The 18,054-nt window shown below is 35.0% G+C and overlaps 1 protein-coding gene across 1 annotated transcript; it reads left to right on the forward strand.

Moving 5' to 3' along the window:
* The first annotated feature begins 7,330 nt into the window (after positions 1-7,330).
* On the forward strand, positions 7,331-12,954 carry LOC110459741. Its single transcript, XM_021512153.1, has 7 exons — positions 7,331-7,437; positions 8,624-9,317; positions 9,540-9,685; positions 10,148-10,310; positions 10,745-10,881; positions 11,310-11,457; positions 12,023-12,954. Exons 1-7 carry the CDS (start codon positions 7,419-7,421, stop codon positions 12,309-12,311), a joined length of 1,596 nt encoding a protein of 531 aa, XP_021367828.1. The 5' UTR covers positions 7,331-7,418; the 3' UTR covers positions 12,312-12,954.
* The last annotated feature ends 5,100 nt before the right edge of the window (positions 12,955-18,054 follow it).

An 18,054-nucleotide genomic window follows, 5' to 3' on the forward strand; every position in this document is an offset into this window, starting at 1 on the left:
AATCAAATAGCTACACGAAAAATGCTGGCCATCAAACACATATCTGGGCATAACCTGCATACGGTGCAAGCCAGGAGGTAAAATATTGATGTTCAGATGATGTACCTAACATTCTTATGACCTTGGCAGATTCATAATTTACCAGGAAGTATTGCTTGATACAAATAATCCGCCAATCCCTTTACTATTGATACAAACGTTTGACAATGCTTAGTTGTGAACTATCAAGAAGTACGCATGACTGTGTTTGTTTTACTATTATGACAATCGAACACTAAATAAGAACTACATATTTATCTAAACACAACTTAAAATTATATATTGTGTGGAAAAACGAATATATAGCATACGCTATTCGTGAGTACAACGTATATAGTTGCAGAGGTCACACATGTATGGTATCTGATGTGTTTGTAGCAACACATACTTAGTAGTAATTTTTCAATGTCACGTTTTAATTTGCACAAATAGATCTCCTCTTGTGTTGTATGTCAGAGTAATGATGTTAACTTACCATAGTCCTCGTTAATACACACTATGTCACACGTTATGCTATGGCGCGATTTGTATATGGCTCTAAGTGATGACTTGCAACTCGCTTAACGTAAAAATGTGATTAGTTGTGATTACATTAATCAACTGACTTCGATGGAATACAATATGCATATATTTTCGACTCAATAATGAAACGAACACAAAGTATGATAAAAAAAAATAGAACGATTTCAAAACAATGACAGCTCAATGTACAGAATGTTATGAGACAATGATCGTGAATATCTTATTGTCTTAAATCACTTTTAATGATTGAATCTGCCACTTGAATTTGTTCCAGTCACCCCGTATATAAATGGGTTTTAGTTCTAATGACAATGTATACTTTTGTTTGGTATTCCGGTCATAGCAATGCAATATGTCAATATTACCCAAGTACCGAGGGTGTTTAACTACACCATGTAAAACGATAAGTGATTTGGTTCAAACACCAATCAGCGTGCTACACATTTTGAATGGCAGCTCCTTACTGTCGTTCAATGTGTGGGTGTGATATGTGTTGAGAGATTGTCGTTAGGTGTTTACATACCAATTGAATCGCTTTTTAAGAAATGCATCAACTGCGCTTGCGATCCTTAAAAGAAAAAGTCAAACCTGGGACGATATAAAGAACTCTGCGGCGACGTTTTGTATTTTGTGATGTGTAGAATAGCTCTGTCAGATATATAATATATCAAACGAACTCATTAATCTATATATCTTGTCATATAACATGTACCTTTCCTCAAGAGGAGCAGTGCGGCGGAAATAATATATATCATATGCATGACACTTGTCAATTAATTAAATTCTTAAAATATTTTTACTGAAATATTTGGAGAAATCTAAATAAGCACTCGAATAGCTAGTGAACGCGTCTTTTTCTTAATGTCTTTTGAAAATATTTATGATTATTTAGTTGAGAAAGTTTTAAACAAATGCTTTATATGTATATCCTTCTTTCCTTAAGTTGTGTTAACATCCGTTACGCATGCATCATTCAGATAGTGGTATACCCATCAGGTTGTTAAAAAGAGCCTTTATTTCCAATTTTGCGAAATTAATAACAACAAATCTATATTCATGAATCTAAAAAGAAAAAAATAATAACTTTATTTCAAATAAATATATATACAAATCCAAGTATTTAGTTAAATGGCATTGGTTTTGGATGATTTGGTTTCATTGGATTTAACGTCCTATTGACAGCTATAGTCAATTCCGGACGTGTCTCTATGTGTGTGTTGTGTCCGTTTGTGTGTGTGTGCTGGAGGCAAGGTATGTTGGGGTTTTTACCTCCTTGCGATAGCGCGGATCTCATACTGACGTTAGAGTGCTACCTCACTGCAATATCATGCCGAAGGCATCTAACACAGTTTTCTACATGTTCATAATAGACTGGCGACGGCTAAACGAGATGTTGCGATTACGCAAAATGCTGAACATTAAGTAGGGAATAACAACTACCATTGTAAGACTTTTGGTATGTCAAGGCCTGGGGTAAAATCCATTGCCCACCAACTTTGGCAAACGTTCAACGCTAAGGCCAAATGTGGAGTATTGCCAAGGGAGACACTAGGAAACTAAAAGGTTTGTTGGAAATAAAGAAACATATATCATAAATGCCAATAGTTATAAAGGTTTTGATTCTAATTATCGGCAATCAGATGTACCGATATAATACAGACAACCAAATCAGTCATTAGCCGTTATGACCATATTATCATGTTATCTGTGAGACGGTATCTCCATAGTTTAATGGTATACTAAATATAGGTAAAACATTAGTTTACTCTTCCGCAAAGTACCACACTTCTAATCGAGTCGCGGAAACATTACATTGATAGTTTTGAAACGAAGAAAAAGGATGGTGCCAAAAAAATAAACAATTATAAATTCCTGTTTTCCTTTCCTAAATTGTGAAACATTCTTGGGACATTTTTATTATATAAACGTTGATAAAATGACACATGCCCTATCAGACATGTCTGTGATTGAATTACATTAACATTATTGAGACTGGAGAAGGGGAGACAACCCGTGTATAATGGACCACTTTACCCCGAGATAAAAAAAAATGTATTTTAGCTATAATCCTACTGATTTACATAATAAGTCTTCAGAATGTTTCATTCACTTTACTTGTACATTTATTAATAATGTATCAGGCTCGGTATAAGAGCATAACGCTCATGATTATCCTTTTCCTCTGGTTTGAATTGCAGAAATATAGTTTGGCCATATACACTCGCGTAGAACAGAGGATGATATGTAAAATGTGCAACAACGATGCTTTTAAACAATCAAAACTAATATAGCTATAAAACTATGACGAAATACATCGTTCATGTGTAATACATGATAAATTTATAATTAGATACACAATTCAAATTTATGTTGTACATTGTATATTAATTACACAAATCTGCTTTTATTTTTCAACGTAATTCTGAAAAGCAACAAATATTTCCATATTTCAGTGTTATTAATCACTTCCCTATAGAAGCATATTAATTTAATTTACAATATTATATTTATGATTTAGATTTGACAAGAATACGTTTCTAGATACAAATGTACAAGTCAGAATATAGTTGAAATTATCGTCTGTTAGGAAACCACGGGAACGTTTTGGTGACAGATGTGAGTTACTATTACAAAAAAAAGAATTAAGCAAGCCACAATTAAATACCGATCTTGCTTGTAATGTCGTGTACATAGTCTCCTTACAAATGTTTCCTCTACCAAAACCTGTGACTTGTCTCTTTAAACAAACAAAACTCAGACTAAACTTAAGGAATACCTTCTTTCTCTTATTATAAGAGGTTTTTAAGAAAGCCAAACGGCGATATAAATATATGGTTGTAAACTGCATGGCCGCATATTTGGTAAAATACACAATAAAGGCCAAATTAAATGTGTTGAGGTGAAATAATCCTGATTGACAACGTCTTTCTTGGGTTTGACGGCAATATCTCCCAGCCCACTGTATAGCAGGCATTCCTTTGGAACAAACTGTGTCCCTCTTCTGACTGGCTCTGGCACTTGACATCGTGACTTAATCTAACAACAAAACATAGGTAGCTATTACTAAGTACGTCAATATAAGGTTTGACGTATCTTCACTAACGCAAGCAGTCGTGGAAATCCCACGGTAAATCAACTATTTTACGCCTAAGGATGAAGTGGGCGTGGCAAACCTGTCAATTAAACATTCGAATGTGATGGATGGCTACCCATTACATACTGCATATATATATAAGTGTGATATTCACGAGAGTCATTTTACTTCCGTGTTGAAAGCAGCCATGGCTTCACATACGTCAGTTTTTATGCAACAGTTGATGTCATTGGTGTATCCATCACGACACGGGCTTGTTGATTGGATAAAATAGTATTTGAAAATAACTTAGATTGTCATCAGTTCTGATTTCAGGGTGCAACTAGATTAGTGTCGGTAGAACATGATGTATGGTACATCTTGTATTGACAGGTCCCAGTGTGTTATACAAAGTTGATACAACAAATAAAGACATGTAGTTTGATGAGCCCATAGCTCAGATATGTTTCATTAAATACCTGCCTTATACTAAAAAAAAACATTGTATAAACGGTATTTTATCATTATGAGAGTGATGCACTTTCTCACGCAAGATTACAACGTATACGGGTCCATTTCCTTTGATGTTTTCGTACTGTATCGCGTACCGACCGTTGTTTACAAGATACACGAAACTTTATTTAACGTCGCATACAGGTAAACAAGGAACATCTTGAGAGCTATTATTGCGACAAACATATGTAAAAATAACAATAACAGATCATATTACAAGTAAAGGAAGATAGACACATATGTTAATAATAAAACAGTAATAATCATCACAGAAAAAGAAAGTATGCATATCCCAGGTTTCTAAGTGATTGGGAGTCCCCTACCTACAAAGGACCCCGGGATATATATATATAAATGGTGTTAATATATGAAAAGCATTAAATGTGATCACAGATAAGTAGTATTCAGAATAGGTAAATAAAAGACATAGTTAATAGTGAATGAATACTTGTATATCACACAAGAATTACTTAGGACTTATGTTATGATTAAAACACTATGAAGTGGAATATACATACAATGCTAATATAGCAAAGAATGAAAATTGACAGAATATACACTATTATAGTGTGAATTAAAAATGATACCGAAATCAATTAACAAAATTTATCAAGTTTTGTAAAAATTAATATTTTAGAAAATATGGAATTCAAATACAAATAAGATGCAGCAAAAATATAGAATAGAATTAAAACATATCAGAAATGCGATAAGACAATAAAAGTATCACACAAACCAAAATGTTAGGAGGCAGAGGTAACCAGGGCACAGTATGAAGTATCACTCTTTGCATATATTGCAAAGGCAGATGGGGCCATCCCAGGAATGGACCAGCCTCCTGAATTCTTTGAAGTTTTCAATTTTTCTGAAGTCATTTGGGAGATTGTTCCACATCCGGGCGGCCTCAAAAGCAAACGATTTATTTTTTTGTGATCTATAATGCATTTCTGCCTTTTAACGATCTTTGTATGCGAGTTTGTGATGCTCTAAGTATCTTTTTTTCTTATTTGTAATGCGAGATTTTAATGCAAACGTTTCGCCTAACCAAAATTCATAAAAGAGTTATTCTACTACGTTTGCGCGTGCATGTCTTATTTTCCAACAGACCAACGCTCTTCCAAAAATCCCCCCCTCCCCCTCCAAAAATTCAATGCAGGCGAGCCGTGGGAGGAAACCGTAGTACCAGTAGAAATCTCACATGGTCAGGCAGACTACTCCATACCTTTCACGTCCGATTTGGGAATAGAACCCCGGCAGCGTTTGTGAAAGATAAACGCTATCCACTGCACCACCCGACCACCCAATTGCTTTTTTTTGGTAGAAGCGAAATAGGTATAAAATAAGAAATAATCAACGAATGTGTTTGTTCAATGTATGTATTATGGTGGAATATATAACGAGGGTAAACAATGTTTGAATAATTATTAACGAATGCCGCATGCGGCCTGAATTGGTTATATTTCCAACATTTTCGAATCCCGAGTTTTATTTTCCGCCAAAATAAACATTGTACAAACATATGTTGATTATTTCTAGTCCACCAAGTAAAATGTAATAGAAGTCTGTTCCGTGTCTACCTCGGTGTCTATAAGCCTTTGCAAACTAAGGTGACCTAGATAAAAAAAAAAAAACACTTAAATTTGGATATTGTTTTGCGCGTGCATACATTTGCCACGTGATACCTACATTTTTATATGTCTTCATTTCACAACAAGCTTCCCGTTTTTATCATTTCTTACCCTAAGAGCGGTTATCCTATTTTGTCTATTAAACCTTGATATATTTGGGAAGGCTTTTTTTAATTTTAAGTCGATATTTGGTCGACAGACGATAAACAATCAACACTGATATTGACGTCTTGATTTTTTAACGTATGTTTATTTCAATCAAACAAATCTACCAATCTCGACATCTCTCGTCAACACATGAAATCAGCATTTGACAAACACTGTTTCAAGTTACATTCGCGGTAAGTTCAGCAGAACATTCTGACCGTTAACATGACATGTTAGGGGTTAAATAGAAACTGTTTTGTTTGTCCGCTAGCAAATTTCAAATATATGCAAAATTAGATGTGTGTACTCCGGGCAAACAAGAATGATTCATTTAAGTGAAATGTCTTGTTTCATAGTTGTTGTAAAATAGAATTAAGAAAACAGAGTCTTGCTTTATAGATACAAGTCTAGTTTTCAAGGCGGGGATAACATCTTCGGACCTTTTATATCATTTACACTTTTATAGCTTGATTTATTTGTCAAAAGCGGAAAACAAAAAAATTAAAAATTAAAAAACACAATTAAAAGAATGTCTTATTTTTTCATATTAAATATATTATATATAATATTGATTAATACAACTTAGTGTTAATTAAGGGAGAGGACTTACTTGTATATTGGCTATGCCTGTTGCCCAATCCGATTGATTATTTAATATTGAAAATATATTTGAAATGAGAAAATTGTGTGAATCCCCGACATATACGCTAATATGAAGTGTCATTTTGGGAATGTATCTACACAGGATACCTACATTGTACATTTAACAATCGTCATAAATCTCCTGTTTTATTAGAAGTTACTGAATACATATTGTTGTTTTTTTATAACCATACGTTAAATCAAAAGCGTATATTGCGAAGTATTTCAGAAGAAGATTGACTCACCTGGATTTGTATCTGGCACGATTACGCATGCGTGCCAACGAAATAGTGGTTAAAGTTTGTTATGGATCATCGACCGAAAGTCGCCTTTGGGCAAGACAGCCATGTGCCAAGAACGACAACTCTGTGTATTCTAGTGAAATCTTACACCCCAGAATAAACTTTTATCGTCATGAATCGTCATCGTGTCAAAAAAGAACATATCCCGAATTCCATTATGGACGTGTACTGGTCATTTTGTGGCACAGGTCAGACTCGTGATTAATCATGTTGACCCGTGGTCATCTGCTTGACCCGATAGTAACCAAGGTACAACTCTACCCCTCACCTGTCAAAAATATGACTGGATATGTAACATTGAATGACAGCTCACCTAACAGATATGTATGATGGAGTTCTTTTTTTTTTTCTCGCGATTTACCTCACATTTTCGTCATACAAAATGTATTTCTACCTACAAGTGTCAAACGTTGATGAGTCCATATATAGTCGACGCTCCCTAGTACTTCACTCAAACGATCACTGTGGTCAGTTCGGAGCAAATAGCTCAACCAATAACACAGATACAGGATTACTTCTACAGAAGATCAGGAAAAGACAAGGTTCACCAAGATGATTACGTTAATTTTAGGTTGGTATATTTCACATTTGTTTTTATGTAAGGATTCACGAGTTCTCCTATTTAGCTTAGCTGGATAATTCCACCAGTAGCCAAGCTACACGTATTTTTATCTATCATTTTTTTTGGTAATATTTAAGGGAAAAGACGGTAAAAATATAGTTAGGATAATTTTAGGTAGAGCGGACCAGTGTTTGCTATTTCCTATCAACCGAATTATGTGTGTTAATGGCACGATGTGTTTATAGTGTAGGGGTGGTCAGAATTAACAAATTACATGTACAAAATGTACGCTGTACTTCAATAATGTTTCCTATAAAGTTCATAATTGAGTGTCGATCAGCCACTCATTATGCGTAAGCATTTCTCCCAAAGTCAAACTTTCATGCAAAGAATTAAGTTGATACTTGATACCCTTTTCACTCTCAATCGGATTATGATATTTTCTGTTTTATTTTATATATTTTAGTTCAGAATTAATCATAACTACAAATAATTTAAAGAAAATAATCTTAGTTTTCACCATATTACATACAACTATTTTTCCCGTTTTTGGTCGTTTTACATTGTATACTGGAGTATAATTTTCGTAATTGTCAATATCTTGACACTAGTACAAATCACGTAGTTTACACAAAGTATGACAAAAAGTTTAATACTGTAACGAAATACTTTGGATATTATTTTAAAAAAATAATAAATTTCATCATGGAAATGTCTTCAAAAGATTGCAGTAAGGTACCATTTCGGGGTCAAGTACCATTCGACTTCCAAATATGTATTTTTTTCATTGCTATTCTTATATTTATTTATTTATTTACTGATTTATATATGTTTTTACAATAAATCTACGTCTACGTATATACTTTACATATTTGATCAACAATTACATATTGTTTCATTTTTTATTTTCAATTACTAACGTAAATACACAATATTACCTATGTATGTTTGCCTTCAATGTTGAAGTGTTATGGCAAAATTCAAATAGTAGCAAATTACTTAATGATCATATTTTTTAATGTTACAATAAAAACAACAGTCACTAATGTACTTACATGGAGAAAAGTGGTGCTTCTCTGAAATGACTTTTAATTTGTGATACGCTTGTACATGTAACATAGATAGACTACATACTAACTGCAAAACACGGTATAGGAAAACTTAAATTCCAATAACATTGATTGCTTTATTTTAGGGTTCACCTTACTTGGGTTAGGTTCAGCTCAACAAGGTCAGCAGTTCCCAGCTGGGCAACAATTTCAACCAGGTCAACAGTTACGACCTGGACAACAATTTCAACCAGGGCAGCAATTTCAGCCAGGACAAGTTCAACCAGGGCAACAATTTCAGCCCGGGCAAGTTCAACCAGGGCAACAATTTCAGCCCGGACAAGCTCAACCAGGGCAACAATTTCAGCCGGGGCAAGCTCAACAAGGGCAACAATTTCAGCCCGGGCAAGTTCAACCTGGGCAACAATTTCAGCCGGGACAAGCTCAACCGGGGCAACAATTTCAACCAGGACAAGTTCAACCAGGAACACAGACTCAATCCGGTCAACAGCCGGGACAGGCTCAACCTGGTCAACAAGTGCCGGGACAGGCTCAGCCTGGTCAACAGGTGCCGGGACAGGCTCAGCCTGGTCAACAATTCCAGCCAGGGCAAATTCAACCCGGTCAAACAACAGATCCAAACGGTCAACCAGCCACAAGTTCTGGTAATGGTGTCCCTCAACCAGGACAGTGTATACAACAAGTACAGCAGATTAGCGTGAACTGCTTTATGAAACAGGGAATCCAGATACAGCTCGCCGACGCCATCATCACCAATGGAACGATGGTCCAGTTGCCCCCGAATGCCAACTTAGGAGAACTTCGGAACGCTCTTTGCGCGTAAGTATAAGTCATACATTGATGAGACGTTTAGCTATTGATGTTAGCGTTAGTTTAAAAACATCTTTTTATTTACTTAATTTTACATCGAATCGTGCTGTTTCCAACAGTCGCTACGTAGTGTACTTATAAGCGTCAAAACGTCATTGATTTCTTTTGCTTGTCCCCTCTATTATGATGTATCAAGAAAATATTACAAAATAGTTTGTCTTTCTTATTCAGGGTTAGAACCGATCTTATACAGTGTATCATTCCGCCGACCTTGACCATGAGGGACAAAGGAGCGTGTGTCGACAAAAGAGAGTTCAACTTCGCGGAAGGACAAATAGTGAACCGTATCAACGCACTACAGTCTGTTTGTGGAGCAGGTACGCCATACGCGCAGAATAATACAAGCTTGTATTACTATACATTCCATATACAAGGTTTTTTTAAGAGTTTATTAGGGGCAGATAACCCACGCTCAAACGTTATAAACATAAAAGTCGTTTTATTTGTGAGTTTAACGGTCATTAATCGACGTATTACGTGGAAATACCTATCAAAATACGTTTGAACACCGTTCCTCGGATTTCTTTCGGATTGTTTTTATTATTCTTGTATTGTTTTGTTTCAAGTGTTGGTTTACGTAGAAGAGTACACCCAGCCAAATGTATCACTGATGAATCAGGGACATTTCTGTTGCATATAAAGCTCGAATTAATCAAACGTTATATGTCCGTTCCTATCTATAGACACAAGTATATTGGCCGGGAGTGATTTTAAGTTATGTACATCTTCTTTTTAAGACTGGATTTTTTAAACTAATTTTTATTATATTACTTAATCAGGTAATCTGTCGCCAGCAAGCGAATGTATCAAAACCCTAAAACCAGACATGCAGGATTGTCACAACAAAGTCGGTTTTGAGAAAACAATGTTTGTCAGCAACTCCTCTGCAGTTAAAGGAGCGCTGATTGGACGAGACAAACCATCTGCCGTGAAATTCTGCGCGTGAGTATGAACGTCAATACCTTTTTAGTAGCAAATACTCCTGACAAAAAGCGTTTTTGCTTTTGTACATCTTTATCAGGAGACCGGAGTTCGATTCAAAATGGACAATTCATACTATTTACATACATACTTATTTACACGTGCAATGTGTATGATTACACGAACAGCTGTGCCAACATTTTCTATTAGTCCAAAGTGACGTAAAATAAATGCATAGCCGAACATGCCTTCGTAGTTATATGTATGAATCTGTGATGGAGCGTAATAAATATGTTTATATAAATGTTTCATTTATACAAGGAGCTCAGTTCATTATGACTCCACACAAGGGTTATAACAACTTATTTTCTTCAAGATCTGTCTTATTTTTTTTTTTTTTTATGTTTTTCAGCCTATTTTCAAACGTTAAACATGTATATAAATTCTATCTACAGGTCCCGCCTTGAGCTGTACGAGTGTATGAGGGGTGTAATTGACGCATGCCCGGGGGCTCGGGAGTACATGTTACTGACCGGCTACGACCACGACTCAATGGAGAAGAGCATCGAGGTCCTGTGCCAAGATATTGATGGTAAGTATCACATCTGAACTTGATCAACTGTGTTTGCCTAGTTGCTGAACTATTTCAGCAAGCGACGTTTCAGGAACTCTATCGCAAGAGGCGACTTACTGCATTTTGTCATTAGTGTATCTTTTGACAGCAGTCGTCATATTTGCAATTATGATTATACTTTAAATAAATAAACAAATCATCGAAGTCGACTTTGCATGGGACAAACTCTGCATCTTGGACGTAAGTGGTAATTCAAATAGTTCCCAGTTTAAATCAATAATGTTTCACTATAACTGAAACCCAACGATAGGAATGAGTTTGATATCGTGGTAGAATATATAGTTATGTATCGTAGAACAAGGAAAGTAAACGTTCTGCTTTAAAACAAATTTTCTTCAATTGACCATACAAGATGTGTACCTATATGTCCCATTTCTTGACCGTAGTTTACGTGAACGGGCTATCCTGCTTCCAAGAACCCCCGCCGTCCGTCATTGGCTGTTTCGATAGTATGATGTCCAAGATGATCGAGCTAACAGCCCAGGAGATTGAAAATGCTGTCGACAAAGACAAATATTTCAAAGAATACTGCAAGTAAGTAGGATGAGTAATTTCGTCATACCATATTGTAATGAATTACAGTTATGTTTCTGTATGGTTTCTTGCTACCAACATTTAGCTACATCCTCGAAATTCCATGATGGTTACGCTCATGTCATAACAAAACCGGAAGCTCTGTAACTGCCACGTTGTCGCTGATACAGGTAGACCAGTTTGATCATTTAATGTACATTAAAATAATCACGGGAAGCGTAACGGTACAATTAACAAGCCTTAAAGTCAGGCTCCTCTGTAATTTTCAAAGGACAAGTATATGTAACCCCACGTCTACGATTGTGTTATGACATCATCCGGAGAGGCATGGAACGTATGTGAGTGTAACCATTAGAGTTTCGAGCATGGTTTGGCTATTGTCGCGATTGACTTCAGCAACTACAATCTCATAACATCAGTATGAGCCTTGGCATTTATTTAAAACGTGTTTCGTGCAAATAGTACAACGGGAGGTATGCCCGTTTTATAGCAATCATATGATTGGCTGTTTCTTTTACTGTTAATTCAATAATTCTAACAAAATGTTCTGTATTGTGTTCTACAGAGTACGAGTAGAACATCTTCAGTGTGACATGAAGGGATGGAAGGACAAATGCCCAGCCGATAGCGTCGGACTCAAGAACGAACATGAATGTACATTACTTCCAGCTCGTTGTCAAAAGGACGCTTCACTCAACCAACAGCTAGGAAGCGTATGTAAGACCTCGAACTTTGAGCGAAAGTTACGTCAATTGCAAGCCGGCCAAGGAGAAAACTCAGCTGGAACCGTTTACAGTTCATTTGTTGGAACAGCCATAGGTTTATTCTTCGCAGTTATTCTTAGTGCTTTATAACATGAAATCATGATTTTTTTTGTAAATGTTTAAGCTTTATAATAGAAATATATGTTAGTAATTTGTTTGTATATAAATGTAGAAAATCAACACAGTACTGGATTATGTATAAATTAAGTTGTCCTCTATAAGAACGTGGTACATAGTGTAATACAAAACAAATACAAAGTTTACTTACGCTATGGTATGTTAAACTTTGATTGTTAGTTGTCTAGTCCCTTAGATATCGTTATAAAGAATTACATACACGACATCTATCTGTGTGTGTAGGCCGTTGTACCGATGAGATGTAGATACCGTGTATTGTGTATCGTTTAGTTACTTTTTTTTAATCATACTTCGATATTTACATTAAAAGCGTCATTGATGTACATTTGACGTAATTGGACCACTAGATATATTTCCGGCAACGATTTATTTTTATTTTGATGTCTTTTATGAGACATGGAAAAGTACTGAAGCACTATTTCTAAATGTCAAAGTTTTACTTTATACAAAAATAATGTATATAAACATGTCACGGCGTTAGCTATTTCTAGTTTTATAGAATCAATGTTCAATTGTATTACGTTGTGTTTCATTTATGTAAGTTGTATATTGATCATTCATTGTATTTGTACTTCAGAAATGACAAATAAAAACACAAAACACAAAAAAATAAAATTGAGTTTTTACTTAAGGTAATAGGATTGTGTCACCATTTCTCAGTAGAATTTCCTCAAATTTGTAGTTATATTGCTTTAAAGTAAAGAAAAGTTCTGCTACAAAAAAAAATATATGTTATCAGAATTTAAGTGATTTTAAATGGAAATTTATGTAAAAAGGAGTGAATTTTGAAAAAAAAAAAATACAAAAATAATGTCAATAAAAAATGATACTGACATATATTAGTATTGCATTAATGTATATGAGTTTAATAAATGCTGAAATTGTGTAAAATTAATTCTCTATACACGATATAAAGATTGACATTTTATAATAAATTAATACGCATAGTAATTGCAGTTATCGTTCTTGAAAAACTTCACAGTAGTGAAATAGGTAGCCGGTTTCCTGAAGTACAGAAAAATGTACACATGTGACTCATTGATAAAAAACCCGCCTGAATTAATGCCTGGATTGCTTTGAAAGACTTTAATATTGAGAGAACACACTGTTCTGTCAATAATAAACATGCAATATGAAAAAAATCGTTCCAATAGTTAGAGTTACTCCCCTTTAAGCTCAGTATCGCTCTGTTTTAGGGCTCTATCTGCTTTGTGTCACTCTAGGTACCCGTCTCAAAGTTATGACCTTAACTGGTGCAAGGACACAAAACCCTGTACACAACAAATCGTGAATCACCCTTCCTGACAGAAGTGGGAAGACATCATGGCTCTTCATGATAGTTGCTATACAAATTTACGCTTAACCCCCCCAGGTAGGTCTCTGGATCCGCCACTGTAATGTATATATTACACAGTGAATGGTTGGAAACAAACAGGTCGGTTCAGAAGTATCAGCACATTTCGTGAGCTACTGACACTGACAATTCTATGTAATCTCTTCTTAAATTATATATGCAGAACATTGTAATCATATTCTACCTGAACAAATTACAATGACACTTCAAGTGTCAATGCCGTTTATAGTTTGCCATTTATTATGTACTATTTCCCGACAAACACGCGCCTCCCGGGGCACTATATATTTACTGTTTCAAATCCACTTCCTTTGATGAATTTAATTTAAATTCAATTTCTTCATTAATTTATAAATAGTACCATTTTTCACGTTTGCCTCAGGCTAGATTTTTTAAGGATATTAATTAACCTTTCGAATGAGATTTTCTTCTCTTACCTCAAAAGTGGAAGATGTTAATTTCTCCCCCTCAACATTACTGAGCATTAATCTATATGAACAAACTGTCTAGATCTGTTGCACGGGATAACACAGCCAACTTCCGGTTAAGGGTGTTAAGCTTATAAGGCACCTTACAGAGGTAAAGTACGGACAAGGATTTAACCTGCAAGAACCCCGAATTTAAGTGACTGGAAACACTGGAAAGATAAATAAGTTATAATGTCAGTATATTATCCGAAAGCTTCTTATGACAATTACAAAACGGTTCGTGTTCCAGGGAAGTGTTTATATGTGACGTTTCGGTGTCTACTATGGTAAAAGACCAGTGAAGCGTATGTACACAAACACATACAATATGTACGAGTTGGTAGGACAAATTCCACGTCGTTTTTGGAGGAAATAAAAGAAATAATAAATTACGGCAAGACACCTGAGCTATTCAATCATCCTCTTCTCACATCAACTATCGCTGCCGATACGTTATCTTATCTTTATGCCCGATCAAGAAACAAACAATATTCCATGCATAGTAATAGCCTAGTCATCTCATATGAATGCATCGAAATCAATGGTTATATTTATACATGCTGCGTTGAAGGTTCAGACTATTAATTGGATTTAACAAGCGGTACAAAGTGTGTAATAGTGTCCAGTGTGTATTGATACATTACATAAAGTACGTTACAGTACATGTACCTTGCTGTGAATCAAACAAACAGCGCCATAGAAAATACTCTTGGCAGTCATTGTCGGTTTTTTATGTAATGTCCATCATGAATGGCTGTATACACGAAACTTCAACTGAGTTCAATAGAAAGTTTGTGTATACAATCATGCAAAATGTACATGACGTAAAACTCATGACAATTTTGCCTTAGTGGTCTGAAAAAGGACAGGAGTTCGAAATCAATTTTCTACAAAAGACCTTCTATATAGTATATTGTATCATCATTCTCCCTTAATCAATATTTTATTAATCTATAATTGATTTATCGAGAGGTGAAGAGCAATGCTTCATTTTGTAACCTGCATGGTTTATATTTTGTTTTGAACTAAAATTACTGTATAATTGATAAAATGTGAAAAAGACATAATTTAATGCTGTTTTTAATTTATCTTATATGGTTTCAGAGCTTTTTGTCATGAATATCAAACGTAATATTTCCCTATCGCTTTTATACATTTAAACCATGTCAGATTGTCTATGTTAGTAAGTTACGGAAATAAGCGGACTGGTTCATATTCCTCGTGAATCATTCCACGCATTTTTCAGTTGTTTTATATCAGCAAAACACATAAAACAGCTGAAACCCCCTGCTTGTACAATTGTCTCAAACTGACAAGGTCGTCTGGTTAATTCGTAAGAATTTTCAAAGATACAGCCGCTTTTAAAAACATGTCGATCTAGCGCGTTCCGCCCACTCCCTCCTCCCCGGACGTTGGCGTGTGGCCTTTAAGATGCTTGAGTCGATAATCACCTCATTGTGTTATTGTTTGACCCCCGTCAGCCACTGGACAACGTATTGAAGCCGCTAGATCAATATCAGGGCCTCCGTCCAGGAATAAAGATATCGTATTTTGCCTACGGCGATTTCTCAACCGACAAATGAGAATTTTTGAGTTACAATTGGACACGTGCGCTTGCGGTAAAAATGAAAGTTTAAAATATCATTGATCTTAACTACTGGATTCAACCCTCTATTCAAACATCCTTCTCGAACACAGGAGAGAGTTACATAATCCCGAATTTTCAGACTTTCGTATCAGGTGTGAGATGAATACGTGACTCAGTTAACATTCCCGTTATAATTAGCAGGTCAACACGGAGGAATTTCAACAAGATCAATTACATTTTAAAACCGCTGACCATGACTACACGATATTACATGATGGGCTGGCTTTGATTTTCAATCGCATTGCAAGATTCAAGCGCTGCTCACTCAAAATAAAAATGTCCCACCCAACAAGTGTTATTGTATTTCAACCAGTACAAGCTTTTTGGATTTTTAAGAATGATTCGCCGGCAAAATATATTCATTCTAAAATAGTTGGGAATTGTTCATAAGAAGTGCGTTCAAAATGTATAAACGGTAGAATTGAAATGAAGTTAACTTGAATTAACTTTTTAATGAAACCATATTATACAGGTAAAATAACAGATAAAATATAACAGTGGTAAAGGAATAACTTGCGAAAAAGTTATTTTCTGCATTTCCTATGGAGCTGTAATTATGGTACCAGCTGGTCCAAGTGTTTCTGATAAATGTGATAAAAGTGATGCCGCTTTACTAAGGTTAGCGTACATATAGTGAATGCAGTTTTTGTAATATTCTAGTGTAATAATCTAGTGTAATATTCTAGTGTAATATTTTAGAGTAATATTTTAAATAATACCGAAGCATCTAACAGAACCTTAAAATAAAATTGATCGATTTGGGCAAAATATGAACTAGATACAAGATACCAGAAACTTTATTTAACGTCGCATATATCAAACAGAGAAACATTAGCGCTGTAGCGCTATTTTTGCGACAAACATGATAAAAAGCAAACAGAAAACAACAAATCAATCTATACACTATCACAGTAAGCTAGCACATAATAGCGAGTAAAACATACAATAACATAGCAGCATATAATTAGATATCGCAGGCACTAAATTTAAAGTATTATACTAAAAAAGATGTAAAGGGATAATAGTGAAACACCTGCATATCACGCAGGTGTTGCTATATATATTGGAGGTTTAAAACACTTTAAGTGTAATGTACATACATGCTAATTTAGCAGAAGAGTAAAAATTGACATAATATACACTAATATAGTGTAAATTGAAATAGCACGACAAGGTCTAATAAGTAAAAGATATTGAGCTATAATGATGATTAGAAAAGAGGGCTAGAAACTATGCTGTCAGTTATAGGTATATAAAGCGCCATGCAAAGAAGAAGTTAAGCTAAAAAGGTAGGTAAATAAATGATAGATAAATAAAATAGGTAACTAGTGATAAAGACTAAAACACTAAAAAACATTAAAACTCTAGACACAGGTACAGATACATGTACGACATGAGCAAACGAGCCATCCAACGAGTGCAGCAGTCTGGCAAACTCTTGATAACTATCCACCTTCCTCAAATGAACGAGGACAGATTTTCATGCTAACCTTTGAGAAAGTAAAATGACAACGAGACTAAGTGTTCCGGAAGGGTAACCGTCTTCATCTTTAAATACGACACTGCCATTTGAATCTCGGTCAAATTCAAGAAAAGACATGCTCACAAAAAGAAAATTGAAGTAGTGATCCACAAAATAAAAATACACAATAATGAACATGTAAACAAATGATTTCATTATTGAAACATAGATACAGCAAATTGCCTACTGAGATCACAAAGGCGACATAAACAGTTGCCCATGGTCTTTAATAAACTGCATCTTTGTAAAGTCTGTGTTGTAATTTTTGTCCGTCAACAGTCGACATCTATCACGGAAACCGTGATATCTGGAACAAGCCCTTGCATACGGTGTCAACTTAGGCATGTACACACCATGGCGAGGGGAAACAACGATGTTACTCTATAGAAAAGGTAAGCTCACATTCGGAAAATTGTAGAGAAATATTTGTTATTCTGATAGCAGTACTGAAATCTGAATATAAATATAAGAAATAACAATATTATAACGTCACTGTACCCAAATAGGGACACTTTTTAAATAAATATCAATGTACTTTATACCATATAATCAATTCCAAAAATGCTTGTTAATATTTCGTAAAAAGATACTATCCACTTTTCATTTCTATCACTATTTGATATTTCGGGCGCGTGGTTCTATAAAAAGAACGCGAAATACCATCAGATCTAGAGTAAAACAGGCCCTTGAACCGGCGTTACTTT

The sequence above is a fragment of the Mizuhopecten yessoensis genome, unplaced genomic scaffold (assembly GCF_002113885.1).
Source record: "Mizuhopecten yessoensis strain PY_sf001 unplaced genomic scaffold, ASM211388v2 scaffold10203, whole genome shotgun sequence".
In the NCBI taxonomy this organism is placed as follows: Eukaryota; Metazoa; Mollusca; class Bivalvia; order Pectinida; family Pectinidae; genus Mizuhopecten; species Mizuhopecten yessoensis.

Excerpts from the sequence above, each read along its gene's own strand:
- LOC110459741 (XM_021512153.1), top strand. Across the intron at positions 9,686-10,147 it reads ACAGTCTGTTTGTGGAGCAG|GTAATCTGTCGCCAGCAAGC; the intron begins GTACGCCATACG and ends TTACTTAATCAG. Across the intron at positions 11,458-12,022 it reads TATTTCAAAGAATACTGCAA|AGTACGAGTAGAACATCTTC; the intron begins GTAAGTAGGATG and ends TGTGTTCTACAG.